This window comes from Callionymus lyra, chromosome 7 (assembly GCF_982586985.1).
Source record: "Callionymus lyra chromosome 7, fCalLyr1.hap1.1, whole genome shotgun sequence".
NCBI lineage: Eukaryota > Metazoa > Chordata > Actinopteri > Syngnathiformes > Callionymidae > Callionymus > Callionymus lyra.
Window position 1 is genome coordinate 22,407,933 of NC_141824.1, and position 26,450 is coordinate 22,434,382.

Genomic DNA, 26,450 nt, shown 5'->3' on the forward strand with positions numbered 1-26,450 from the left:
TAACCTTTTTATCTTATAGAATACATTTTGATCTACAAATAAGTAAAATAACGCGAAAGTAATTCAAAAAAAAATATTCTGGTACACTTTGTGTCCAGAAACAAAATAAATTGTATAATTTATTGATAAATACATGTAAAAATGGAAACCATTTTCGTTTTTAAACAACACACACCAACAAATAAATAAATACATTTTTTTTAAATAATAAAGAAATCGACCGACCACTGGGGTTGTTATTTAAAAATAAATTACGATTACTATTGTAGAAAATGGCTATTATTCATTATATTTAGAATTTATAGAACAATGGGTCAACAAAATTACTAGGGCGTTGACTTAATTTAGAGCAATTTCTATTTAAATTCGTGTTGATTATGGTTTGAAAAAAAGTAGTTTTATAAACTTGTGTCTGTGGGAAATAAAACTTACTTAATTGTTATTTTTAGGACTCACTATCAAAAATAAAGTGAGCGCGAATTCTCGTTGGTGATTGGTCAGCCACTCCAAAGTACTTCCTGTAAACATTGATTCTCATTGGCTCGCAAGCATCTGCTTCCTGTATCATCAGGGAACGATGGCAGATGTCGGTCAGCGGCTAACTGGCGCTGCTAACCGACTTTCTGCCATCACAGGCGGCTACAGCAGATCTAATGGCTTCAGACACCACTATGGATCCCTTGTTACCTCAAGCACTGCTGCTGACAGACGCCTCAGAGACAAACCACGGCTGGAATATAAGAGGAAAACATCCTCGAAAAGGAAGTGGACTCAACTGTACGGAGTGAGAAATGGGGGAAGTTGGACTTTTCTTGTCTCTAAATGTCTTGAACAGGAGTCTTCAGACAGCAGGAAGAGTTGGTCTCCGCAGGTCTGTCCCTCCTGGTCAGCAGCTAGCATGTCCACCTGGACTAAAGCTCTCCTCACCCCGCATGACTTCTCCAGGTCTCCTGAACATCTCAGAACTTGTGGCACATTCTTATTTATTCTGGCTCCAGGATCAGCGCTGAGGCGACCCACGACTGTCCCCTGCAGGACCTACAGCACGAGGGGTGACCACGGAGATGCACCCATGCACAGGAGCAGGACGGCATATTATGACGTCCTCCGCATCTCCCCAAATGCCACTCAATCCCAGATCAAGACGGCCTACTACAAGCAGTCCCTGATCCACCACCCTGACAAAAACCCAGGAGACCCCGACACCACGCGGCGCTTCTCCGTGATCAGCGAGGCGTACACGGTCCTGGGGAACATCGACCTCAGGAGGAAGTACGACCGGGGACTCCTGGGCCAGATGGATGTCCAGTCGGCGGGAAGACCGTCGTCCAAAGCTGCTCCACCGCCTCAGCGGCAACCGAACTCCCGGCAGTTCTACAGAGCCGGAGGAAAGATCATGTATGACTTTGACGCTTTTTACAAAGGTCACTACGGCGATCAGCTGCAGCGGGAGCAGGTGATGAGGGCGCGTAAGGAGATGGAGAGGCTGGACCGGGAGAGACTGAAGAAACTGAAAGAAGAGAGAATGAAGAACTTGACTGTGATGCTGGTGTTTACGGCTGGATTCCTGTTAGTTAGTCTCTGCAGGCCTTAAAATAGAAGCGGTCCGGTGACAGGATCATGTGTTGGTACTCTGGCACTATTTCTCATCCTAGGAATGTATCTGACTGTATAATGTGGAAATTACTGTGTAATTCATCAATCATAGCATCTGATTTAAGACTTTGAATGGGTTCTGGTTGACAATATACATTTAAAAAAAACAATTTATTTGTGTCTTTATTGAACCTTTTTTATTTATTTAAATAAGTGTATGAACAATGGAAGCTAAAAGTTATGCTATGCATTTTCTGTTCTTTCATCTTTTCTTTCAGTGTGGCCCCTTGACTGTATTCTTTGCACTTGATGGAGTCTACTGACATTTTTATTTGTTCAGGCTTTTCCTGGATTTTTTGGAACTTCCTGTGTTGTTCTCGTGTTATCTTGACCTTTAAAGTATATATTTTATTGAATATTATTTTGATTGTTTAAGCGCTTTGTGACCCTGGTCGGGAAAAGCGCCATATAAATACAAATTACTTACTTACTAACTTGTGGCCCCTGATGAGGTTTAAAAATCATGCAGATACAAATAACTTTTTGATTTTAATATACTATGAATACGTCTCTAAAAATGACTATAGGGTTTTATTTAGGACTTTTTTGTCCCCCTCAAAAAAATTGAACATAAATAAAATACTTGAAAAATGGTGAATTTAAATGAGATTTTTCATTAAAGTTATTTAAAATAATTTAAGAATATTAAGCTTGATTTTATTACTTTCTTTTTTGCTCCTTTGTACTCGTTTATTTTTTCTTGGTGGCCCCTCACAACCGCACTTTATTAAACGTGGCCCCTGGGGAAATTAAACGGCGTCAGACCTGTTACTCAATATGAAGGGTGACCACTAGAGGGCAGCGTTGTTCTAAAGTGTTAGCATCTAAGTCACAATTATCACCAGAAAATATAATTTATTCACGTTTTATTCACAGAAATATAAAGTAGTATGTCAATAACATCACTTTGTACAAAATTGCACAGACTCTTCAAAACTCAGAACAACAGAAACCAGATTCTTAAAAACGAGTGATCAGGAAAAGAAGGGGCGGATGATGAGTGTGATATGTCAGGGGGGCCCTTGGATCCACGGGCCCCCCTGAAGAATCAGTCCGTTGTACTCGGATGAGACTCGGGGAAGGTTCACAACATCTGAAAATTGTATTGGCACATTAATGAACTGCTCGGTCCACTCACACATCCTTCATCACGTGGCCGTGCTCGGAGGGAAGAAAATCTTAATCCAGATTTAAAAAACATTTTCAATACAAACATCATCTAATATGCAACTTTATTTTAGATTCACTTAAGATACGACAACACAGGCTGTGTTTCATTACTTAACACAAGAAGGGTTTGTTGCTTCCGTCGAGGCACTAAATTGAGACTCGGAGTAGAGCGTCTACACAAGCTGAGCTTGTTTTTTAATCTCTGAACAATCTTTGAATGAGTGTCTCTTATGTGTGTTGCAAGACTCTATGTGTGTGTCCGTGTGTGATCATTATGTGTTTTATATATTCAGCCTTTTTTTTCCAAATGTGTGTGTTTCTCTATTAAGTGTCTTGTGATGTCTCCACATATGTGCATGTGTGTGTTTGTCTCCACATGCATGTATCTCTGATATGTGTGTGTCTGTCTTAGGTGTGATAAATATTTCCAACAGTGTGTGTTGCTCTACTTATCTGTGGTGCATCTCCATGTGTGTGTGTCACCACATGCATGTACTTCTAGTGTGGGTCATGCCTTGTTTGTGTACCTCCATGTGTTTATCTTCACGTATTTGTCACATAAATGTGTAACAGTGTGTGTGTTGCCAGGTGTATCTGAATGTGATTCCCTATATGTCTGTGTGTCTCCATGTGTGTGTCTCTCCACTCATGTGAATGTCTGTTGTGTATCTCCATGTGTCTGTCTTAGCATAAGTGTGACCTATATGTATAACGAGGTGTGTGTTGCCAAGTGTATTTCAATATGTGTTGCTATACATACGTGGATAGTCTCCAAGTGTGTGTCCCTCCATGTACGTGTATCTCTGGTGTGTGTCCCTCAATGTACATGTATCTCTGGTGTGTGTCCCTCCATGTACGTGTATCTCTTGTGTGTGTGTCCCTCCATGTACATGTATCTCTGGTGTGTGTCCCTCCATGTACGTGTATCTCTGGTGTGTGTCCCTCCATGTACGTGTATCTCTGGTGTGTGTCCCTCAATGTACATGTATCTCTTGTGTGTGTGTCCCTCCATGTACGTGTATCTCTGGTGTGTGTGTCTCCATGTGTGTGTCCCTCCATGTACGTGTATCTCTGGTGTGTGTGCCTCCATGTGTGTGTCGTTATGTATGTAGTGTATCTGTGTGTCACCATGTGTATCTGAGTGTGCGTGTTGCCATGTGTATCTCCATATGTGTGCGACATGAGTCTCCATGTGTGATCATTATAAATAAATGATGTATAAATACATCAAACTACATGTTTGTGTGTACCTGTGTGTGTGTGTGTGTCGCCATGAATAATCTCACAAGTTCTATGCCAAAACACACTTTCACGGCTCCAAGTTCCATAATGCACTGCACTAGTTGAAGCTCTTACACTAGTAATATGTTGATTAAAACAGTAATAAATAACTAATAAATACTTATGAGGAACAAGACAAACAGCGAGTGAACATTAGTACCTAAACAAAGTCAACTTTATTCAGGTACTAATAGATCAAGTCAATATAAAAGACGTTTACATTTGACAAAGCGTCCCTTCGAGCACGGCCATCTTCGACCTCGCACACCTGTCTCTCAAGAAACAACAACACAACCTCGGTCCCTCCGCTAAACGCTGGCTTGGGTGTCAAACATGTTCAAGGCATCAGTGTGACTGACACACACACTCTAGTCTACACAGTATCGACGAGCTACAGTACAGAACCAGCACCAGAGGGAGGGACCGTCGAAAACACTACTGAAGCATCGTTTATTTAAAAAATACTCTAGAACACGCCAGCAGAGAAATGACAACTGAAGCAACGGTTTCTCTGCTTTTTTTTCCTAACGTCAGCTAATCTCAGTAGAAGTTTTTTTGGAAGCAGCTACCGGGTGATGGCAGCTCTCGGGGCGTCGTCGCCCGGATGTTGACGACCCTCTTTAGGGTCGTAAAGATGGATTCGTCTGTGAGCCTTCATGACCACATCAAAGTGCAGGAGATGGACGACGACCACAACTGCAGCCTAAATAAAGGGATGACTCAGGACTTTAAGAAGAAGAAAAAGAGGGAGTTTAAACACTGCTTGATGTTTTTAATAAATTTAAGTTTGATATGTTTAAATCAAAGTGGACAGACTTATGTGTTTAATTATTATTCAAGTTGTTTCTTTTTTCTTTTCTTCCAGATCAATGTAGCGGTCTAGATGTGTGAGTGCAGTTGTGTGTGTGTGTGTCTGTGTGTGGTATGGGTAATTTGTGTCAAAACCACCCATCCTTTTAGATCTTTGTGTGTCTCAATGTTTGTGTGATTGTGGTCGGTGTGTAACCATTAAATACATTTCTAGCCATCTTCTCATGTTTGTGTTTATTTCCTTGTGTGTGTGCATGTCTGTTTGTGTGTGCATTTCTGACCAAGAGCATCTCTATGTGTGTGATATGTGTGTATATCTCTATGTGGATCTGAAGGCGAGTGTGTGTGTCTATATGTGATCATCGTTTTTGGATTATTTATCCAACCTTGTTTTTTAGATACGTGGGTTTCTTTGTGTCTCCACAAATGTGTATCATTGTGTGTGTCTCTAGATATGTGTATCTGTGTGTGTCTCCATGTAATTGTTTCTATGTGTGTGTGGCCACGAATGTTAATCTTTGTGCGCGTCTCCACGTTTGTGTATTCCTGTGTGTGTCTCCACGTATGTGTATCCCTGTGTGTGTATCTGTGTGTGTAACTCCCTGTGTGTGTCTCCAGATAAGTGTATCTGTGTGTGTGTGTCTCCACGTATGTGTATCTCTGTGTGTGTCTCCCCGTATGTGTATCCCTGTGTGTGTATCTGTGTGTGTAACTCCCTGTGCTTGTCTTCACGTGTTTTTTGCCACGTGGTTTGTTTAAATGTGTGTCTCTGTATTGTGTTGGTCTCCATGTATCTACCATGTGTACCTCTTAGTATGTGTCCGCACATATGTGTGTGTTGCAATGTGTGTTTACATGTATATCTCACTTCTTTATGTATGTGTGTGTGTCTCCACATTTGTGATAATTATTGAAAAGGTATACACAGTGCATTAAGAACATATTTTGTGGTTACTTCTATGTTCGTCTGCACATGTGTGTGTTTCTTCGTTAGGTGTGTAGCATAGTTTGCGAGTGTGACAGTTGTTCTGTTGTTTTGTTCATCTTTAAGAGGATTCAACTACAGAATAAAGTATAATGGGTCAAATTGGTAGATTTGATTGGACCGGGTCTGTCTTCTGAAAACAAAATTCAAACGTAGTTTAAAGCGGGTCAAGAGGTCAACAGAAGCTTCAAGGCTGAAACTTCAAACAGGAAGTGATGTGTGTCAATCTGCTCCGACCCACGACTTGATAACATGTCTCTTTGTCTCTGGATTCATGTTTGAGACTTTGGGGGGGGGGGGGCCCCGCCGGGACCTCCAGACCCGACTGAAAGCAGCTTCACAAACATCTCCAGCCCTGTAGGACTGTGAGGGCGTACAGGAAGTGGTGAGATGAAGGAAATCAAAGCCAGATGCTCTTCAAACCTTCGCCACCTCATTTCCTAGAGGACGATGACACGCTGATTTCTTTGTTGATTGGCACGACGAGTGACGGCGGCGCCGCAGGAGGCGCCCGCGGAAGAAGTGGAAATAACCAGGAGCCGTCAAACCCCAAGAGGATGTGATGAAGTCTCAAAGGTCACCTGTGGGCCACCTTCAGTAGAAAGAGTATTGGTTCTCCACAGCTCGGGCCCGCCGGGTCCCTTCGGCGTCGTGGTAGTCCTCGGTGCCGCCACTAGAGGCCTCCAGCAGACGCTCCGAGCTGTTGCTCCGGCTCTGGAGCCCCCCGCCGGTGCCCGGGTCGCTGCGGGAGAGGGTGGGGAGGGCGATGGGTGAGGAGGAGGTGCTGGAGGAGAGCGTGGTGGCATCGTTAGGAGGCGCCGCCGAGGTGGTGATCCCGGGAGGGTGGAGGACCGGCTGGGCCGGGTCCGACCTGCAGCCTGCTTCTCTTGGCGGGGTGAGGACTGGAGGAACCATCGCTTCTGCAGAAGAAGAAATAACTCATGGATTTGAAAACTGAACGTCCAAGAAACTCGAGGTAGAGCTTTAAAGACTAGTGGGTCCTGCTCTGTTTTGGACGTTCCTTATGATCTTCTCGCTGCCAAAGACGCGCCCCGAGCAGTGCATCAATAAAGTCTTTTTACACCCTGAATCAAGACGTGAGTGTGTGGACCGGACCGAGGGCGTGGAGGTCCAGCATTCAAGGGGAACAGAAGGTCTCTTTGTGACCGCCGAGGCGAGCCGGGCCCAGACTCACGGCCTGAATGTAAAAACCCCTGCACCATAATCACCCCCTCACTCCTCTGGACAGGCGGGCATTCATCCGCTGCCAGGAGCGAGTAAGGACGGTGTGAGCGTGAAGCTTCATGAAGCTCCGTCTTCAATGGAGACAAAACAACACCCGGAATTTATCAAAAAATGAAGGAACCACAACTTTAATGCAACCCAGGAAAACATGTTTAGTGCAACTGATCCCCAGAGATTGTTTCACTAAATGAATACGAGTTTATAGAGTTCATGATAAACTCATCTTCAAGTTAGCTTAGATGAGTTATTACACGTGTTCCAGGTCGTTTATATAATTGTCCTTGAGCTTTGAAAACAAATATATCATGTTGATGTACTTTCAAGGTAATGATCCAAAAATAATGCATTCAGATTTATTCTCACATGCATGTTGTACTCTATGTTCATGTATGTGTAGCTCTGTGTGTGTCTCTGTGTATGTGTAGCTCTGTGTGTGTCTCTGTGTATGTGTAGCTCTGTGTGTGTCTCTGTGTATGTGTAGCTCTGTGTGTGTCTCTGTGTATGTGTAGCTCTGTGTGTCTCCATGTATGTGTAGCTCTGTGTGTGTCTCTGTGTATGTGTAGCTCTGTGTGTCTCCATGTATGTGTAGCTCTGTGTGTGTCTCTGTGTATGTGTAACTATGTGTGTGTCTCCATGTATGTGTAGCTCTGTGTGTGTCTCCATGTATGTGTAGCTTTGTGTGTGTCTCTGTGTATGTGTAGCTCTGTGTGTCTCCATGTATGTGTAGCTCTGTGTGTGTCTCTGTGTATGTGTAACTATGTGTGTGTCTCCATGTATGTGTAGCTCTGTGTGTGTCTCCATGTATGTGTAGCTCTGTGTGTGTCTCTGTGTATGTGTAGCTCTGTGTGTCTCCATGTATGTGTAGCTCTGTGTGTGTCTCTGTGTATGTGTAACTATGTGTGTGTCTCCATGTATGTGTAGCTCTGTGTGTGTCTCCATGTATGTGTAGCTTTGTGTGTGTCCCTATGTATGTGTAACTATGTGTGTGTCTCCATGTATGTGTAGCTTTGTGTGTGTCCCTATGTATGTGTAACTCTGTGTGTGTCTCCATGTATGTGTAGCTTTGTGTGTGTCCCTATGTATGTGTAACTCTGTGTGTGTCTCCATGTATGTGTAGCTCTTTGTGTGTCTCCATGTATGTGTAGCTCTTTGTGTGTCTCCATGTACTGTATGTGTAGCTCTGTGTGTGTCTCTATGTATTTGTAGCTTTGTGTGTCCCTATGTATGTGTAACTCTGTGTGTGTCTCCATGTATGTGTAGCTCTGTGTGTGTCTCCATGTACTGTATGTGTAGCTCTGTGTGTGTCTCCATGTATGTGTAGCTTTGTGTGTGTCCCTATGTATGTGTAACTCTGTGTGTCTCCATGTATGTGTAGCTCTGTGTGTGTCTCTATGTGTGTCTCCATGTGTGTGTTGCTCTGTGTGTGTCCCTATGTATGTGTAACTCTGTGTGTCTCCATGTATGTGTAGCTCTGTGTGTAGCTCTATGTGTGTCTCTATGTGTGTCTCCATGTATCTGTAGATCGTTTGTGTCTCCATGTATGTGTAGGTCTGTGTGTGTCTCTTTGTATCTGTAGTTTTGTTTGTGTTTCATGTATGTGTATCCATGTATGTGTATCTTTGTGTGTGTCTCCATCTCCATGTGTTTATATTTGTGTATGTGTAGCTCTGTGTGTGTCTCCATGTATGTGTAGATCTGTGTTTGTCTCCATGTGTGTATACTTGTGTATGTGTAGCTCTGTGTGTGTCTCCATGTATGTGTAACTTTAAGTGTGTCTCCATATATGTGTAGCTCTGTGTGTGTCTCCATGTGTGTATACTTGTGTATGTGTAGCTCTATGTCTGTCTCCATGTATGTGTAGATCTGTGTGTGTCTCCATGTGTGTATATTCGTGTATGTGTAGCTCTGTGTTTGTCTACCTGTATGTGTAGCACTGTGTGTGTCTCCATGTATTTGTAACTTTAAGTGTGTCTCCATATACGTGTAGCTCTGTGTGTGTCTCCATGTGTGTATATTCGTGTATGTGTAGCTCTGTGTGTGTCTCCATGTATGTGTAACTTTAAGTGTGTCTCCATATATGTGTAGCTCTGTGTGTGTCTCCATGTGTGTATATTCGTGTATGTGTAGCTCTATGTCTGTCTCCATGTATGTTTAGATCTGTGTGTGTCTCCATGTGTGTATATTCGTGTATGTGTAGCTCTGTGTGTGTCTCCATGTATTTGTAACTTTAAGTGTGTCTCCATATATGTGTAGCTCTGTGTGTGTCTCCATGTGTGTATATTCGTGTATGTGTAGCTCTGTGTGTGTCTCCATGTATTTGTAACTTTAAGTGTGTCTCCATATATGTGTAGCTCTGTGTGTGTCTCCATGTGTGTATATTCGTGTATGTGTAGCTCTATGTCTGTCTCCATGTATTTTTAGATCTGTGTGTGTCTCCATGTGTGTATATTCGTGTATGTGTAGCTCTATGTCTGTCTCCATGTATGTTTAGATCTGTGTGTGTCTCCATGTGTGTATATTCGTGTATGTGTAGCTCTATGTCTGTCTCCATGTATGTTTAGATCTGTGTGTGTCTCCATGTATGTGTAACTTTAAGTGTGTCTCCATGTATGTGTCTCAGCCAACATTTTTTATCCAGCCTTATTTTAACATGTGTGTTATTCTCTCTTTTTGTTTCTCTCTTTGTGTCTGTCTTTGTCTGTGAGTCACCATGTGTATCTACATGCAAGTGTCTACTAGTGTGTGTGTGAGTGTCTGTATGTACATGTATGACTGTGTTTTTATATTTGTCTCCATCTACAATACATCTCTTATTTATATACTTGCCTATCTCTGTGAGGTTTCCCATCTTAAAAGTGAAAATTTAAAAGTCTGTTTAGGTGTTTAACCACCTCACCACTAGGCGGCGCTTAAGCAGTGACAATATTGCCATATTTGAGACAAAGCTTACCTGCAGCACAGCTTCTCTGCACCTGCACGTAGGAGCGTAACGTGATGTCGGCCGAGCCCCCGGACTCCAGCGGGATGGGGTGCGCGTGGAAGTGTCTCAGCATGTCCGACACCGTGTGGAACCACAGGTGGTGGACGTGGCACTGGCCGTTGTCGTTCACGGACAAACGCAGATGCTGCAACAGAGCAGAGGCTGAGAGTTCGGCTCAGCGAACACTTGAGGCAGACGCGAGGAGACAAAGGTCAGCGCGTGACCTCAGAGGCATCTCGCTGTGGACGCAGCGGAAGAGCCGACAGGATGTGATGCGAGGAGATCACGTTACATAAGAGACATAACTGTTGATATTATGGCCTCTTAGGGAACGTGGCGTATCACAGCATGAGGCAGCAATGTTTAGCTACAGATTACAACAGTACATTTAACTATCTGTATTTACTGTTGTAAATCTGCAGTGACTCATCATTTCTTTTAACTTTTGTTTTGGGTTAAATGTGAAAAATAAAACACTTTATAACATGGTAATAACTCTAAGATAAAAAATAAAAAAAACTGAGACCTTACATTTGAAATATTTACTAACAACAAAACAAACAAACTTTTACTTAAGCGCTATTGTTGTTGTTGCTGCTATTTAATAGTGAAATGTCCAGGTTTTTTTCAGCTGGATTGCTAAGACTTGAAAGAAAAGGGCCGAGACGGTGCAGGTTTTTGTTCCAACCAGTCAAGCACACATGAGTTAACCAATCAGGTGTCGGCTTAAACAAGCAACACCTGACTGACAATTAGTTGATTACTGTCTTCAGACGCCTGATTGGTTCAACTAAATGTGCTTGACTGGTTGGATCCAAAACCTGCACCGTCTCGGCCCTTTTCTGGATCAGTTTGACACCTGTCCTTAAAAAGTCACTGTAATAAAACTATAAGAAAATTGTGGCATACAGTATATCTGACTATTTACATTCAAATATATAAATAATTTGAATATATTCATTTTTCAACCCACTTTCTAGCTCAACAAAGTTGTTGTGTCTTTCTCTCACACCCTCTCAGTGAACTCATCTCATCACAATGTGGTCTCACCTTGGCTTTTCCCTGGAAGTTGAAGGTGAGAACGTACTCGCCGGGTCGCGTCTCACTCTGTCGAATCACAAACAGTCCGTGACTCCTGGCCCCGCCCGCCAGCACCAGCTGAGCCGCTCGCACCCGGGACAGCGTCCCGTGAAACCAGGGGTAGCCGGTCAAGGTGGCGTCCCCCTCCGGCTCCTTCATGCTCTCACCTGAGCACACAAGCGCACACTTGTAGCTGATGTGTCGCACAAAGATGAGATTCCCAGCAGGGTTACCTGCTGCGCCGTTGCTGCCCTGCGCCTCGGGCGACTGGAGGAAGCGCTCTAAGGGCATGTGGGACGGGTGCTGGGTGAAGGGGGGTTCCCTGCATCGCACTGAGGGGGCGCTATACGGCTCCGCCGGGACGGGCCTCTCGGGCGCACGGTACACACCTAAACACACACACACGTCTAGCAACCACGACGGCTGGTGGCGAAGAGTCCGGTGCTCACCTTCTGACAGCAGCTCGCAGCTGCAGGACGCCACCATGGAGCAGTCTTTGGACGCCTGGCCGTGAGGACACGACGCCAGCTCGATGTCGTCCCCGCTGTCCCTGCAACACACGAGTGGGAAGCTCAGCGGAAGCAAACAAACACACCTCCACATCCGAAAAACACTGACACAAATGTGTTTACTTCCTGTGCGGAGAGCCAGGAATGTGTGTTTACCGATGTTAGTTTTAAGCAAAGCTGTCAGAAAATTGGCTAATTGGATGATTAATGACCTCCACCCGTCCCCCCGTCCTCCCCCCCCCGTCCTCTCCATCATCCACCCACAGCAAATATTTATCTGCAGCTTTACCCCGGGTCAATGCAGTCCTGGATGTCGGCAACCCAGGAGTTTTTCTGCAGCGAGTCGATGGTTTCCAGGATGTACTCGCCCCCGTTCTCCACCTGCGAAAGCGCACAAACACAGCAGTCACACACTGAGGACCACAGGAGGGTCCAGATGACTTCCACAGATGCATTTTTTTCCACTTAAACAGAAAACTCTTTAAACTGGGCCAAAGCTAAGGGTGAGACTTTCTCGATGACATTTAATACCTTCAACACAAACGTGTTGTCTTTGTCCGGCATCTCCAGAGGCATCGTGGTCCGGACCTCCACGATGGCCGACAGAGGGATGCTCACCTTCGGCTTTGAAGACTGAAAAAACAAATGAAACTCAGATCTTCATAAATACATCGAGCTTTTTAACTGTACAGAGGTCCCTGGATTATTCCGGGGGTTAGTTCTGAAACCTCCAACATTTAAGGAAAACCTTAAAGTTGTGACCGTTTCCCTTTTTCACTTGTTTAATTAACATTTATTTAACAGCATTTATTTGGGCAAAATAATGCTTTGCAGCCAGGCCAACCAAGCTGACGATAACCTCTGACAACACAGACGTACAATTTTAATACAGTATTGTAGGGACCAATAAGCTGTCATTAAATGAAAAGAGCAGTGTGTAGAAAGGCCTCATGGGAGTTCACTATTTCTGCCACCATAAGTAAGGTGTTTTGCGGTAATTGGAACCTCCCATTAAGTTCGGTGGTTGTGTTAAAATCTTGTTTTTATTCATATAAAGAATCTGTTTGTAACAGAGTGAGCAATGAAAAGGAGTTTTGTTGTTACCGACTACAGTTTACTGTGATACATTTACATTTATAACAGGATGCAAAAAAGACACAGTAAACATAAAAAACGAATTAAAAAAATAATCTATTAAATTAATTTTTACTGTTCAGTAAAAATCTTGTGAAGTTTGTGTTGCATCTTTAATGTGTCGGCTTGTTTGTTTGCAAGGATCACCACAAATCTGATTAGGCTGTAATTTGGTGGGCAGATCAAAGTCACGGAGGGACTGATAAACTCGAGGCTGAACTAAACGTCTGCGTAAGACATGAGGTTCTTTGAAGCTGTTTAATATTTTAAGTCCTGTGAGGTCGAAAAGGGAAGAACAGCTCGTCTCTACAGCAGTGATCTTCAACCACTCGGTCGCAGTTATGTTCCCGTACATACAGCATTTTTTTTACAGATTAGATTCCATCATTTAATTATAAATCTTAATTCATTTCTGTCGTACTATTAGAGTTTGAAATATATTCTCTCATACCTTCACCTTTGCCTCTTTATACGTCAAAACATTTGTCATGTGGTACAAAAATCAACAGTAGATGGTACTAGAAAAATGAGTTCCACATTTAAACTGGTCCATTAGGGGTGTGTATTGGCAAATACGCATCACAATACCGAAGCAACAATACAATATATAATGATGCTGTACAACGGAACAATAATATATTTGTATTGTTGAAGAATTCGTTACTGCTTCCATTTGTTTTGAATCCAAGATATCAGCTTTAAAGGCGAATTTTTCCTCTAGTGGGTGTTGGAAAATATTGATCCGAAGATATATCACAACAACAAAAAAAATCAAAAATCCTGTATTAATTTTCAACAACACTGTATCGATTAAAAATGAATAAATAATATTAATTAATTCATTTTGTTTTTTTTTAATTTTATGGTTATGGTTGACAGTTCAATAAAGTGTGTTTAAAATAAAATAATTCGTTTTTTTTTTATTGACAATTAACATGCAATTTTTAAGGCCTTTGTTCATTTTTGTGTTGCAATTAAACATCCAGCCACTAGATTGCAGTCATTACATCCTCCGCAGCTAGAGGAACAATGAAATCCCAGATATGACTGAGGATGAGAGGATAATAGGGTTGTGTAAAGGCAAGATCATGATACAGGGACAAAGATACGATATATAACAATGTATTGCAATACTAGTAACAAGGATGTATTTGTAGTATTGCCCGAGTACTTGACAGTAGCAGTCATCGCCGTGATCTCACAGGATTCCATTATTCCTTTAGCTGAGGAGGATTTATTGAAACACAAAATCAAAGAAACGCAGTGAATATTTGAATGTAAATTGTAAATATAAAATTTGATTTATTTTATACACACTTTATGGGGATGTAAACCACAAGCCCAAGCTATGTTCAAACAGCTCAAATATGATTTGAGAGCAACAATAAATAACTCAATAAATGATATAGTGATGTTGAATATTGATACCGTATCGTGGAAAAGTAATCTCACATTAAGTGTATTGATATTATCTACAGAATTTTCACTTTTTTGTTAACATTCACAAACTAGTTAGTTTAGCACCTTCAAGTTCACTTAATACTAAAAAGTCTAAACTAAAACCAATTCAATCGTATAGTAGAAACTAAACTATGAAGCATGACTCGAGCTCCGGAAACCAAAGAGATGAACTTCAAATCCACCTTCATCTCATCTTCCTGGGCGGTAGTTTGATCACCTTCAAACAGCAGCAGCACAAATCTAAAATAACTTCTATACATCCTGTCCTTAAAGAGGCGACTGTTAAGAAGCGCAAACTGTCTATTTAACTCTTTTAAAAAAAGCCACTTTTAGCTCTAAATGAGCGGTCCTGTTTCAAGCACCCGCTATTTTCATCAGGAGTGACTGCACCCAACTTCTAGTTAACCTCAAAATTGCCCCCTCGCTGTCGGGTAATTGAGGGGAGACGTGCAGCAGCCAGTCGGAGGATTCATTAACTCTGATGAAGTTTTGTCGCAGTCGATGAAGGCAACACAACGTTGGGCTCAGTGTGTGGTCCAACAGAACTAGTGAAATGTGTGTTTTGATCAAATAACCATCAATATTTTCACACAAAAGAATAGAGAGGAGCTTGATTTACACTAACAGCTCCTCCCTCGAGTGATGTTTTGGACAAATATGATGTGAATTCAGCGATTTAGTTTTTATTAGTTATTCCAGCTTTGATGTAGTTACTGTGGAGCGTCCCACATCAGGCAGAAGAAGACATTTTCATTAATTCGGGAAGAGAAATGACTCTCTCATTCTGCATTCCTCAACATTCGGACTGTAACAAACCCAAAAAAGGAAAACGTGATCACAGAGACTCTGCTGAGACGATAATCTTGACAGTGTGTCAGAGACGTCGGGAATTAATTTCTGCATGTGAGGGACGGACGGTCCTGCAGGAGCTTATCAGCTCATCCGTCTACAGCAACTCCTGATCTGATGTACCCACTGGCAGTCGTCCACACCCACTGAGACTCCCTGAGGATCGGATGTCAAGCACAGTCCAGACGCCTCCTCCACCCCTGCAGCCGCAACCAGCCTCTCTCCTTCAGATGCTGATCTTTTTTTTACACGTTTGTCTTCATGCAAAGAAACTTTTACTTTTATTACGATTTGAGGTGGTTTTTATAGCTAGTGTTTACTCAAGGCTCAGGGGTCAACTCCAGTCTGCCACGTCATTTAAAGTGGCCCACACTTTAAGATAAATAAAAGTATACAAATAATATCAATCCTGATTTTCTTAAGTATAGTCAACAGCTTATTTTCCCTGAACCTATAGACAGATTAAAATGAGTCCTGATCTGTAGACACATGATTTTGTTTTTGTATTTATGTTTTAAAAACTGTAATTTGACAATAATAATGTATAATGTAACTATTATTAATACTATTATTAAGTATTATTGTTGTTGTTTATTATTTATTTATTAGTTTATTATTAATATTAGTAGTAGCAATAACAGCAGTAGTAGTAGTTATTGATGAGCGGATGAGGCTTCATGAAACAGCTGATGAGGTATCATGATACAGTGTCTTCATTTTTAAAGACCACTAGATGTCACTCCAGGTGACAGGTTTCACTGAATAAGTAGATCAGAGTCAAATATTATAAAGCAGAGAGTGACATTTAGTGGTACCTCATCAACTGTTTCATGAAGCTTCATCAACACATCACTAGTTGTACAGTAGTATTATTAATACTGGTGTTATGAATATCTAATGGTCTTAAATCCCTTAATGTGCTCCGTTTAGAAATATAAATGTTTGGCTTATAAGCCTGAAAACAAATGGGTTTGTGGTATCCCTTGTGTTGTCTTCGGGTCAAGGTGAACGACCTCCACCCCTATATATGTATTTATACATATATTATTTATGGAAGCCACGGAGGATTAAAGCACTTAGTACATCTGATTTTAAAAAATAGCTTGCATTAGTTTTTTCCAGATGAATTTCAGTCACTCTTAAGCTAAAAACAATGTTGGACTTCACCTTCGTGGGTCATGAAAATTACCATGATTCGGGTTCACTTCAATTGAATATCAAATTTTGATTTTAAGCAAACTAAAGTATTAAAAACAATAACAATTGGCTGGATTTGCTGCCCAGGCAGCCCCCTTGAGTTTAACAAACAATAGTTGATACTCGCTCAAAAACTGATCCTACCATGTCGATATCATGACCAACCAAGACTTCAGCTTCAGGGATTATAAATGTCCACAAGTCATCTTTAATATTCAACATGAAAAAACAAGATTGAAAGGAACGATTGTTTGAAAAAACAGTATTGTTGATGAGATGAATCTAAGAAATGCTAAAATTAGCCTTCAATATCAAAAGAGTTCACATTGTGTTTAAACTGTTTCCTGATAGAGCAGTTATAGAATGTTCAATAAATCTCCATTTTGTTAATAATAATAATATAATATTAAATTATCATGTTAAATGTATCCCTTATATTTTTTATAACAATCAAAAACATGTAATGTCTGTTGCTAGCTAACGCTCTGCAGATCGATTATCATCATGTGGCCTTTTGTTTTTTATTTAAACTTTAATTCAACCTTTGCTGCGTAGCTGCTTCTCTACATGCTGACTGCAGAAGAACAAACAGGAAACCTCAGTAAATATGTTAAATAGCAATTCATTGATTCCTGTTTCCACTGAAATAGGATCCTCCAGAAACAGGAAGTGTGTCGTGTTGCGGTGTCAAGATGCAGATGCACAGCCACTGCCACACACAGCAGATTGATGTGTGACAACGGCTGTGGAGACGAACATCCCTGCAGCGAGAACTCGGACAATAATGACGCCACTGTCAGAGAAAGCGACGTCCGTCCACTTTCCCACGCTTTATTAAGAGACCATTCTTACGCGAATCTAATCCTTGTAAAACTTGCTTAAAACTCCTTCCTCTTTTAAAGCCAAACACCAGCTTCATACTGACACCAGCTGCCGTGGTCAGTAGCTACTAGCTAGGATGTCAGGTGAACCTCTTAACTGCAGTTTTAAAGTAACAACGTATAATTTGGGGCAAAAAGGTTCTTTTTTTCTTGAGATCATAAAAATAAACCGCCGACTTAAATCTGGGTTAATTATCAACCATGTGTTCAGAGTTAAAGCTTGAATGACTTCAATATCTCACACATCGTGAGCACGAGACGGATTTGAGCGCTCGAGTGACCAGAACCAGCCGCTGACAGACGGCATCCAAAAACGTGATTAAGTTGAGTATTCAGGTCGTTTCAGTTCGGTCCATAAGCTTAAATGTAAAGTGTTTATTTACTAGCATTATTAACCTTCATAATTGTGATAAAGGTAATCTTTTGCTAAGATGGAAGGCGCCAACTCTAACGTAGCTAATGTGTTTACCTGTAACATTTGGGAGCATAACTGCCATCATGACCATCTAGCTCCGACTTTCCTCACCCTGTCCCATACGCCGCCTCACCCTGAACCACCTCCAATTGATCGAAGACGGCAGCAAATGTACTCACTTTTTAAGGTCCTAGGACCTGGAAACCCTGATCAGTAGCTGTTGGGTAATGTCACCACAGTGTGTGTTTGTACCTTTGGTGGGACGTAGAACTCCAGCAGGAATCTGTCTCCGCCTTCCTCCCTCTTGGTCTTGCGCAGCAACAGACGACACTTCTGCCACTGAGCGGCTCCCATACAGTTCGTGTCGTCGGCCACCATGTAGCGCAGGGCGCCCTCCCTCTGGATCTCCAGCAGCTCCGCCTTGTGGCCCTGCGACGGCCTCGGGAGTCGAAGCTTCTGCGACCACCTCTCGCTACCCGCTGCCTCCGGCGCCGCCGCCCCGTTCACCTTCCGGGGAGCATCCGGTTCCGGGGAAGCCCGTCTATGCCACATCTCCTTCACGCCGTCCACCACGCACAGACTCATGTTCCTCAGGGAGAAGCCCTTCTTGAAGCGAGCTTTCGGATGGCTTACGGAAACGTCCTCTGAGCTGCGGGAGTGCCCCAGGGCGGACACCTTGTGGGTCGGCTGAGAACATCTGGAGGCAGTCGTGGTCCCGCTGCCGGGTTCTAGACCTCCACCTCCACTGTCCATGCTGTCTAGGGATTCGCTGGACGCCCCAGCGTCTTTACGTCTCTGGTAAAGTTCTTGTCCGTACGACAAAGGGCAGCCCTGGATCCCAAGGAAGGGAACGATACTGTACTTTGGTGCCAAATTAACGCCGTCCTCCCCAGGAGAGGACGCCTGGTTCTCCCGGGCTTGGGTCAACGCAGCGGAAAAACACTCCAGGAAGTGTTGGGCAAAGTGTTGGGAGAAGCTCGCGTCGGCACCAGGCGAGTCGTAGCAAGGATTCTCCGACAGGAAACGCTGGAACTTGTCTGCGAAGTCGGCGGCCGAAGCGCGAGCGTGGAGCTCGCAGAACTCTCGCCAGTCGGGCAGTGGGCACGAGGAGAGCTCCGGGCTACCGGGCAGCACAGCTCCGTTCATCACTGGGCCATGCCAACCCACCGAGGAGAGGCTGAGAAAAAACACAAGAGCAGGATGAGTCAGGTCGCACTTGACACAACAAAGAAATGTTAAACGGAAAATCTATTTTCAGACAATCATCAAGAGAAATCTTTGGCCAGTATTGTGTTGTCCCGTTCTATGACTCCCAGTTTGATTGTCCGTTTCCTGAACAGGGGGGACGCCGACACACAAGAATGCGTGTTATGGTAATTGCTGCCTTGACAATTGCACACATGTGTGAGTGTTTGTTTTCCAACAAATTCCCAACACTGGTCAGGTTGTTAGTGCAAGAAAACGTAAAGTAATGGGTTGATATTTATACAGGGCTTCGCACCACTGATGGCAGGAGGCTGCGACGCAGAGTTCCATCTGACAGCCAGGGTTAAGGGTCTTGTTCAGAGAAATAAACACTTCTGGAGTCGGAGCAGCGAGCCCTCAGTCATAGCCCACCTTTTCGTTTAAGCTTATATCATTCAACCATATTTACTAGCGATGGGTTGACGAGGCTTCATGATACAACGGTTCCCTTTTTAAAGGCCACTAGATGGCAATCTTTGCTTTATATATCAGGCCCAAAAAACCCACCAGGCGTTGTTGGTTGCTGCGCAAAACAACCCTTCCCCACCAGGGATAGACAGCTGGTACACACATGGTGTCAGAAGTGGGATGCTAAGGTGATTAACATCAGTGTTCGGTACTTTATGTAGATGTAGCCATGACTGAAGCATTCTTTTTCGCAACAGTAATGGCTAAATGGTTAGATAGATTGTAGATAAGAAAAGGTCGCAAGTCTACTCCCAAAGACATCTGTGTGACTCAGCACTGGTCATCAGACTACATCTGTGTTAACAGTGGTCAGCCGGACGAGAGGAGTCACGACCCATCTTGATGTGTCCGACACAGATTTCGTTAATGGTGACTTTGAACTTAACTCTGACCTCCATCTTGTCATTTCTCTGGTCAGCGTAACTCTTGCTCATCAAGCTTGATACCGTCAGAAGCAGCACTTCCTCCTGCTCATGAGCGACGACATTTTTCTGGATTTTCTGATTAAAGCGGTTCATTTTCATAAGGGTTTCGTTGAGGATTAACCGCCACAGCCTCCAAATCTACTCCATCGGTGGAGTCGAGGAAGAGGAAGTGAGGTCGCGCACAATCCTGCGTCCTTTGAAGGAGTCGCAGAGAAAACCTTCGACGTGATTAGGCAACTTGAGAGGTAGAAGAGATTACAGACTATTAGACATGGAAGGGGAAATGTTTGCTCTTTATCTTCGTCTCCGGGGATTTTTAAACGAAAACAGGGCTCATGAGCGGAGCTGGGTGGTCATGGCTTTTCATTTTGGGCTGTTTTGATTGGATGCATGTTGTTTTGGTTAAAGGATATGAATGAGCAGGTTGTTGTTTCCTCTGAAAGTTCGGAAAGTTAAACACCATCGGACAGATTTCTCTACCTTTCAGGTTAAGGTGAAGTACTGGCGTTTGATTTTTTTTCTTCCTTTTTAGCAAATCCTGAAAAAAACGTTTGGAAAAATAATTTCGATACTTGTTGATGTAAGTAGCACCAGTTGTGCTAGCTAGCATAGCATATGCTTCTGCTTCTACCTCCTCTTATCACATTGCATTGATGATTGTTAGACATTTGTTCAAAATAAAACACACTAAAACATTATATTTCACCAAGCAAAATGATCATTTGGGACATTATCTTTAAATAAAATATGACATAACAATACGAGAAAAAACTAACATAAACATAATCTCAAAACAAGGAAATAACATTTTCAAAATGTCTGAAAGTGACCATTTTTATTTAAAAATATACATTATATTTTAATAGTTTAATTGAAATACTATTCAAACTATTGTAGTGCATTGTGGGAGTTTTGAAATGCTGACCTTTTTTTTTAAATACCATAGGAAACAAATACCGTTGGAAAACAACTAAAATATCAGAATGGATATTAAAATCAATCTTTAAAAAGCCTGTGCTGCATTAAAATAAAAGTGTCCAAATCCTTAAAGAAGTTTAAATCCAAATAGATTAAATAACTGCACATTTTGGGCTAGCTTTGTTTTTGTTTATTAGCTGGTGCTAGCTTTAGTTAACGCTTTTCTGCAGATGGGTGTTTCTATTACCTTGTATTCACTACTAAACTAGTTTACTCACTGATGTTTGATTAAATGTAAGAAAAGAGCTTGTGGTTAACCAACTTAGACCCAACTGTTTACATTTAGGGAAACTAGAAAGTTACCAGACCAGGTTTTCTTCAATTTTTGTCATCATTTCAGTAAATCAGCGCTAGCTAGCACCAGCTAACAACTAGCTTACATGGCACAGATTCTACCTCCAGATTTGTGGATGAAAACAGCAATAATAATATTTAAATCTGTGTAACACTAGGGGGCGCCTTCAGCAGCTCCACTAGATCATCTAACAGATGCTTCCTAGAAGTTCATGAAAGCTAAGTTTAGCCGCATGTTTCTGTGACCTTTGTCAGGACACGACCCCGGAGTTCAACACGGTCAGCTGTTGACTTTAGTTCCAGATCACCTGGTGATATTTACTTAAATTAATACAAGGTGAAATAACATAAAAGCAGGTCTATTATGTACGCCATTATGTACTGCAACAGCTCCAGTTGTTATTTACACAGATGTAACCTGTGACGGTGGACTTCGCCGACTTTCATTCAAAAATCCGTCCTTCATTCACTTCCCTTCAAGAGTTTTGGTCAATACCTGCACATCTATTTTAAAACTTTCCTCTCGTTCAGCAGGAAATCAACGCACTGACGCGCAATTTCTGAAACTCTTGACCTTCTGCGAGATGAGGATGTACTTCACAGACGGACACACACACACACACACACACACACACACACACACACAGACACACACACACACACACACACACTCGCTGACCGAGTCAGCATGAAACTCAAGACGCAGGAGGAGGAAGTGGACGACCGTTTTTTAAGGATCAGCAACCGACACTCTCAACCGGCCGGATAGGAAGCGGAGGATGATTGACAGGGACAGCAACACGAGTGAGGAGGTGCGAGTGAGGAGGTGTGGGGGGGCGGAGGAGGGACTCGCGGGTCCAGCTGCTAAAACAATCCCGTGAGTGGGTGGAGGCGGACCAGAGGAGGTGGAGAGGCATCATCCCCACTACTCCTGCTTCAATCTCCACCTCCATCACTTCCTGTTTCTGTGTCAACTAACCCACCCTCTGCTCGTCCCCACACCCCCGGGGAGCTGGGCTGATATCTCCGTCAGATGCTTGGGGGATCAGTGTGTAACCATAGACTGAGGGGAACCTGCTAAACACATCGTCACTGGAAGTATTCACGTGGAGAACCTCTCGTCGTGAACATATGTCTGCAGTCACAAGATTCACTTGGATTTCTCTCCCCCCATGTGTCTCCCCCATACTCCCCTGGAGGGGGGGAGAGTCCAGCACCCATGTTTTTTCTAAGATTAGCTGCAACACAGTCTCTCGCCCCCAAAACATCCTCAGCTACTAATCCTCTTAAAGCTGCTAATAATTCATCTGACATTATGCAGACATTTTTTATTTTATTTATTGAGATATTCGATTATTAAAGTCATGGATTTCAGCGGAAATAAACAAGACAAATACATCATAAAATTAAAAAATATTTCCGATAAAACTTGTTGTAATTGTAATAAATAAAAGTTGAAAAATAAGAATCTAATTTAGTTATGTCACCATGTTAATTTAGATATAAAGATTGGATTAGATTGACTTTATTAATCCCTCTGGGGGCCAAATCCAATTCGCCAATTCATTTGAAGTGGCCCGCGGTTGATTTATTTATGCAGGAGATGTTTGATAACATCTTAAAGAAGAGGTGGGCAATTATATAAGGGACAAATAAAGAATTTATATGTTGGGAAAATTTAAGTTACAATATAAATAATAGGACAATAAGCTAAGATTTTATCATTTTAATTTAATTAACTTTATTTTAAGATTCTAAAAAACGTTGCATATTTCACATATTTTAACATTTAAAATAAAATACATCAAAAGTTTTTTGCCATCACAAGAAAATGTTTTCACAACACCGGCAATAAAAGTTTCTGATTCTGATTATGCCATAATTTAACTCAATTTTAATTAACTCATTTTAATTTCATAAATTTAAATTATTATTATTTTATATGAAGTACAATTTATTTAAAAACATCGTATAATAGCACAACAAAAAGTATTAAACAAAGATCTTTAGGAAAATATAAGTCGGGTTGAACTAGTAATAGTATCCATGGAAACCAATCTAAACATTTCTAAATGACCAGTGTTATAGTATTATTTTAACTTCTTTTTACTATATGCCTTCAAATTCCTTTTTTCCCCTGATTTATTAAATGTTCTAACGCACACGAAATGATTAGTCAACCAGTCCCCCCCACCTTTCTCTGTGCTATCCACTTGAATTAGAATCACAATATTTTAAAGAGCACCTACCCCACCTTTGTGAAAGAGTCTCTCTAACTACAGGAAGTGGAACTCCAGAGAGTGAGTCGCAGGATAAAGAAGGACGACAGAAGATGGAGGATCAAAGAGGAGAAACGACTAAAGTCAAGGTAATCACCAGTGACTCCCCCCGCCATGTGGCCGACCTTTGACCCCGCCCGTGTGACCAGCCCCGGTTCACCACGACAGGAGAACACAGACGTCAGCGAGCAGACGCTGCACCGCCGCGGCTCAGACACGCGACGCTAACGTAAACGCGCGGCGTCCATATGGCAGCCAGCGATAAAGGATGGAGCGCGTGGGTGATGCAGCATTCCAGCGACGACTTCCATTTCCTGCCTCGCACCCACCAGGTCTAACTAATTTCACAGATGACCACGAGCCGAGCGCTACAGTGGACCCGGGCGGGTGGCAGCGAGCCAAATAGATGGGACTTTAACGTAGTGGAACTATATATTTATAACTCGTATTTGGTTTATTATCAGGAAATATATTAGTTTCTCACTATCTCTGGATGCTAGTTCTGCAGCGTCGCCACTTTATTAGGTCAGACAGAAATTTTACAGACGTAAACGTATTAGTCAGACCATTAAGACACTTGGATAAGTAACAGGTTAGTAAAGGTTAATTCACATAAGTCTAGCATTGTCGTCTACACTGTGGCCCTTTAACTGTATGGATACATTTATGTGGCCCTCATTAAAACTGCAAAACTGATGTAGAAATGTTAACAAACAACTATTTTATTTTGTATTTTTCTAATGATTCTTTGCTAGTTTGACTCTAAACATGAACTATTAGAGTTATTTTTGTTGAATTAATTAAACTAAATTGTTTTTAAATAGTACCTTCTTTTCAGATTGTCGTGTCTGCTAAATAGAAAGTCAATATTATATATATACTGTATATATATATATATATATATATATATATATCATTATTTAAAAGGTTGTTGGTTCATTTTGCTGGACCCGACAACATCTCCAGTATATAAAGTGGCCTCTGAAGAAATTGAGGTGGAAAACAAATGCTACACAGTTAGCATGTCAAGCAGCTTTTGCTAAAAACAAGTTTAACAAACGGACTTGTTTCATCATTTACTGACGATGTCTCAGGTCGAGGCTTCAATACAAGATGGACGTCACGGACGAGCAGTATTTGGATGTTTTTAAGTGTTTCTTTTGGACGAAGATGAAAAAACTGAGCATCAGTTTTAACTCTAAAATGTTAAAGTTTACTCTGAAAATAATCCCAACCCTGAGTCGACATGAGGGAGAGTAGAAAATGAATGATATTTGAACTATCAGTTTAACATAATTTATGCTAACTAGCATGTCCATACATGTAATGTAACGACCATCTCTTGTCAACCAGGCTCAGTTTGCACTGTAGCCATTAGCGCAATGATATGAGCTTCATATGGTGAACGTCAACATCGTTTCAAAGTACATCGTTGTCTGCAACTTGTGCAGATGATTGACAGATGAGGAAATTGAGAAAAACCATGATCAGGATCAGAGCTGTCACTCACTGTAGATGCTACACTAGCTCTATATACTACAGTGTTCTAGTTACCACAGGATTACTGGTAATGATGTTAATAACCAGGTTATTATATCTGGGTTATCCTATCAAAACTTTTATGTTTGGTTCTTTTTTAATTTTTAAAAAATTCATAATTCACTTCTTTCAACCATAATTCGAACCCATTTTAGCAGAACATTTTATTAATTTTAAGATAAAAGTCTGACTTATCCTGCTATTTTTTTTCACTCAAACCCTTTCAGGAGCCAAGGTCTCAAGCAGACAAGTACCCAAACACAATAATAAATCATAACTTCCTCTCTTCGGTACTTGCGATGCGTCTCAATCTTAACTTTACGACCCTGCAACACATTTATTTTCAAGTGTAATGAAAAGTGAAAGTCAAATAAATGAGTATCATATGTGAGACGTACATCCTTGTTACACTTTAACTCATTTTATATCAGAATTATTAGAATCTAAATGAGAGAAACCTATTATTAAATAGTGACATTACAAGAGGAAGCAGTTTTCCTGGTCCACTTGACCCCCTGGAGACCATGAGTGTTTAAAGCTACGTCACGCCTGATCCTGAAGGTTGCCACTGACCACATCATGTGCCATCGACGGTGAGGAGACCCTGAGATCATCACAACACCTTCAGTAAACTCAGTACTTCAGTCAACTAAAGCTCTACAGACCCACTTGAACCATCATCTCAAACTGCTTCCACAATATCTCCAGAAGAACCGAGCCTCAAGGTTCCTGCTGAAGCCACAAGACCAGAAGTTATTCTGGATCAAGCGACACCAGGACCTCCTCGTGGAGCCCTGCAGCAGATCCACACTGGACTTTATGAATGAGAACCCTCTCCTGCATGAATGACAGGTTCTGCTGCAGGTGGAGGAGATGAATGGAGGTTCTGGAGACTGACTTTGGACCAGGGCCTAGACCAGACCCTTGAGCCAGGTTTAAAAAACGGCTGTTCGGTGGATTATCAGATGCGCAGCCTCCACCCTGAGCCCCGTCCGCGTCAGAACCTGGATCTGTAGCGAGATGACTCTTCATCACCAGCAGGTTTGTTGTCCTCCAGAACCATCACGATGTCTCCTCCTCATCTTCATCTTCCTCCTCAGATGATCGAAGCGTGTCTCACCTCAATGCGCTGCTGCTTCCATGTCTCTCCGCTGGTTCCGAAAGGTTCTTCAGCGAGACTCGCTCCTGGTTCTCCTCCCCCGCGCGTGTGTCCTCCTCCCCCCCCGGTCTACATGAGCGCGCGCTCGGCCTGCACCTCCTCCATCTCTGCGCGCGTCTCTCTGCTGCTGCACCTTCTCACCGCTCTGGACACCGACCTCCGACAAGATGGCGGCACGCACGCCGTCCGCTACTTCCGCGTAGACCCTTCAAAGTAATGTGTTCGTCAGGTTTCACTAGTTTATGTCGCTACTGTTTGGTCGACGTCCAGTAAGTTAGTATTATCAGAACCTTCATCATATTAAAGTCGAGTACAAATATAAAATGATTATTACATGCTTAAAATTAATAAAACTATTTTTAAGGCATGTATGAATACATGTAAAACACGTCTGTAATAGACGTTTTATT

At 42.2% G+C, this 26,450-nt stretch overlaps 2 protein-coding genes across 3 annotated transcripts; one reads left to right on the forward strand and one right to left on the reverse strand.

Moving 5' to 3' along the window:
- The first annotated feature begins 577 nt into the window (after positions 1-577).
- Positions 578-2,114, forward strand: dnajc30b (DnaJ (Hsp40) homolog, subfamily C, member 30b). The gene has a single exon (XM_087795640.1). It carries the CDS (start codon positions 578-580, stop codon positions 1,592-1,594), a length of 1,017 nt encoding a protein of 338 aa, XP_087651766.1. The 3' UTR covers positions 1,595-2,114.
- A 391-nt stretch (positions 2,115-2,505) lies between these two features.
- Positions 2,506-26,161, reverse strand: sh2b2 (SH2B adaptor protein 2). Of its 2 annotated transcripts, XM_087795440.1 has the most exons (9): positions 26,002-26,161; positions 17,906-18,830; positions 12,248-12,349; positions 12,006-12,097; positions 11,657-11,757; positions 11,441-11,596; positions 11,178-11,374; positions 10,098-10,272; positions 2,506-6,822 (listed from the first exon to the last, which is right to left on the reverse strand). In XM_087795440.1, the coding sequence occupies exons 2-9, from the start codon at positions 18,797-18,799 to the stop codon at positions 6,497-6,499; spliced, it is 2,043 nt and encodes a 680-aa protein (XP_087651566.1). In that variant the 5' UTR covers positions 18,800-18,830; positions 26,002-26,161; the 3' UTR covers positions 2,506-6,496. The 2 variants fall into 2 exon arrangements, with proteins under 2 accessions (XP_087651566.1, XP_087651565.1); XM_087795439.1 differs by having other exon boundaries at positions 11,178-11,596.
- Between the last annotated feature and the right edge of the window lie 289 nt (positions 26,162-26,450).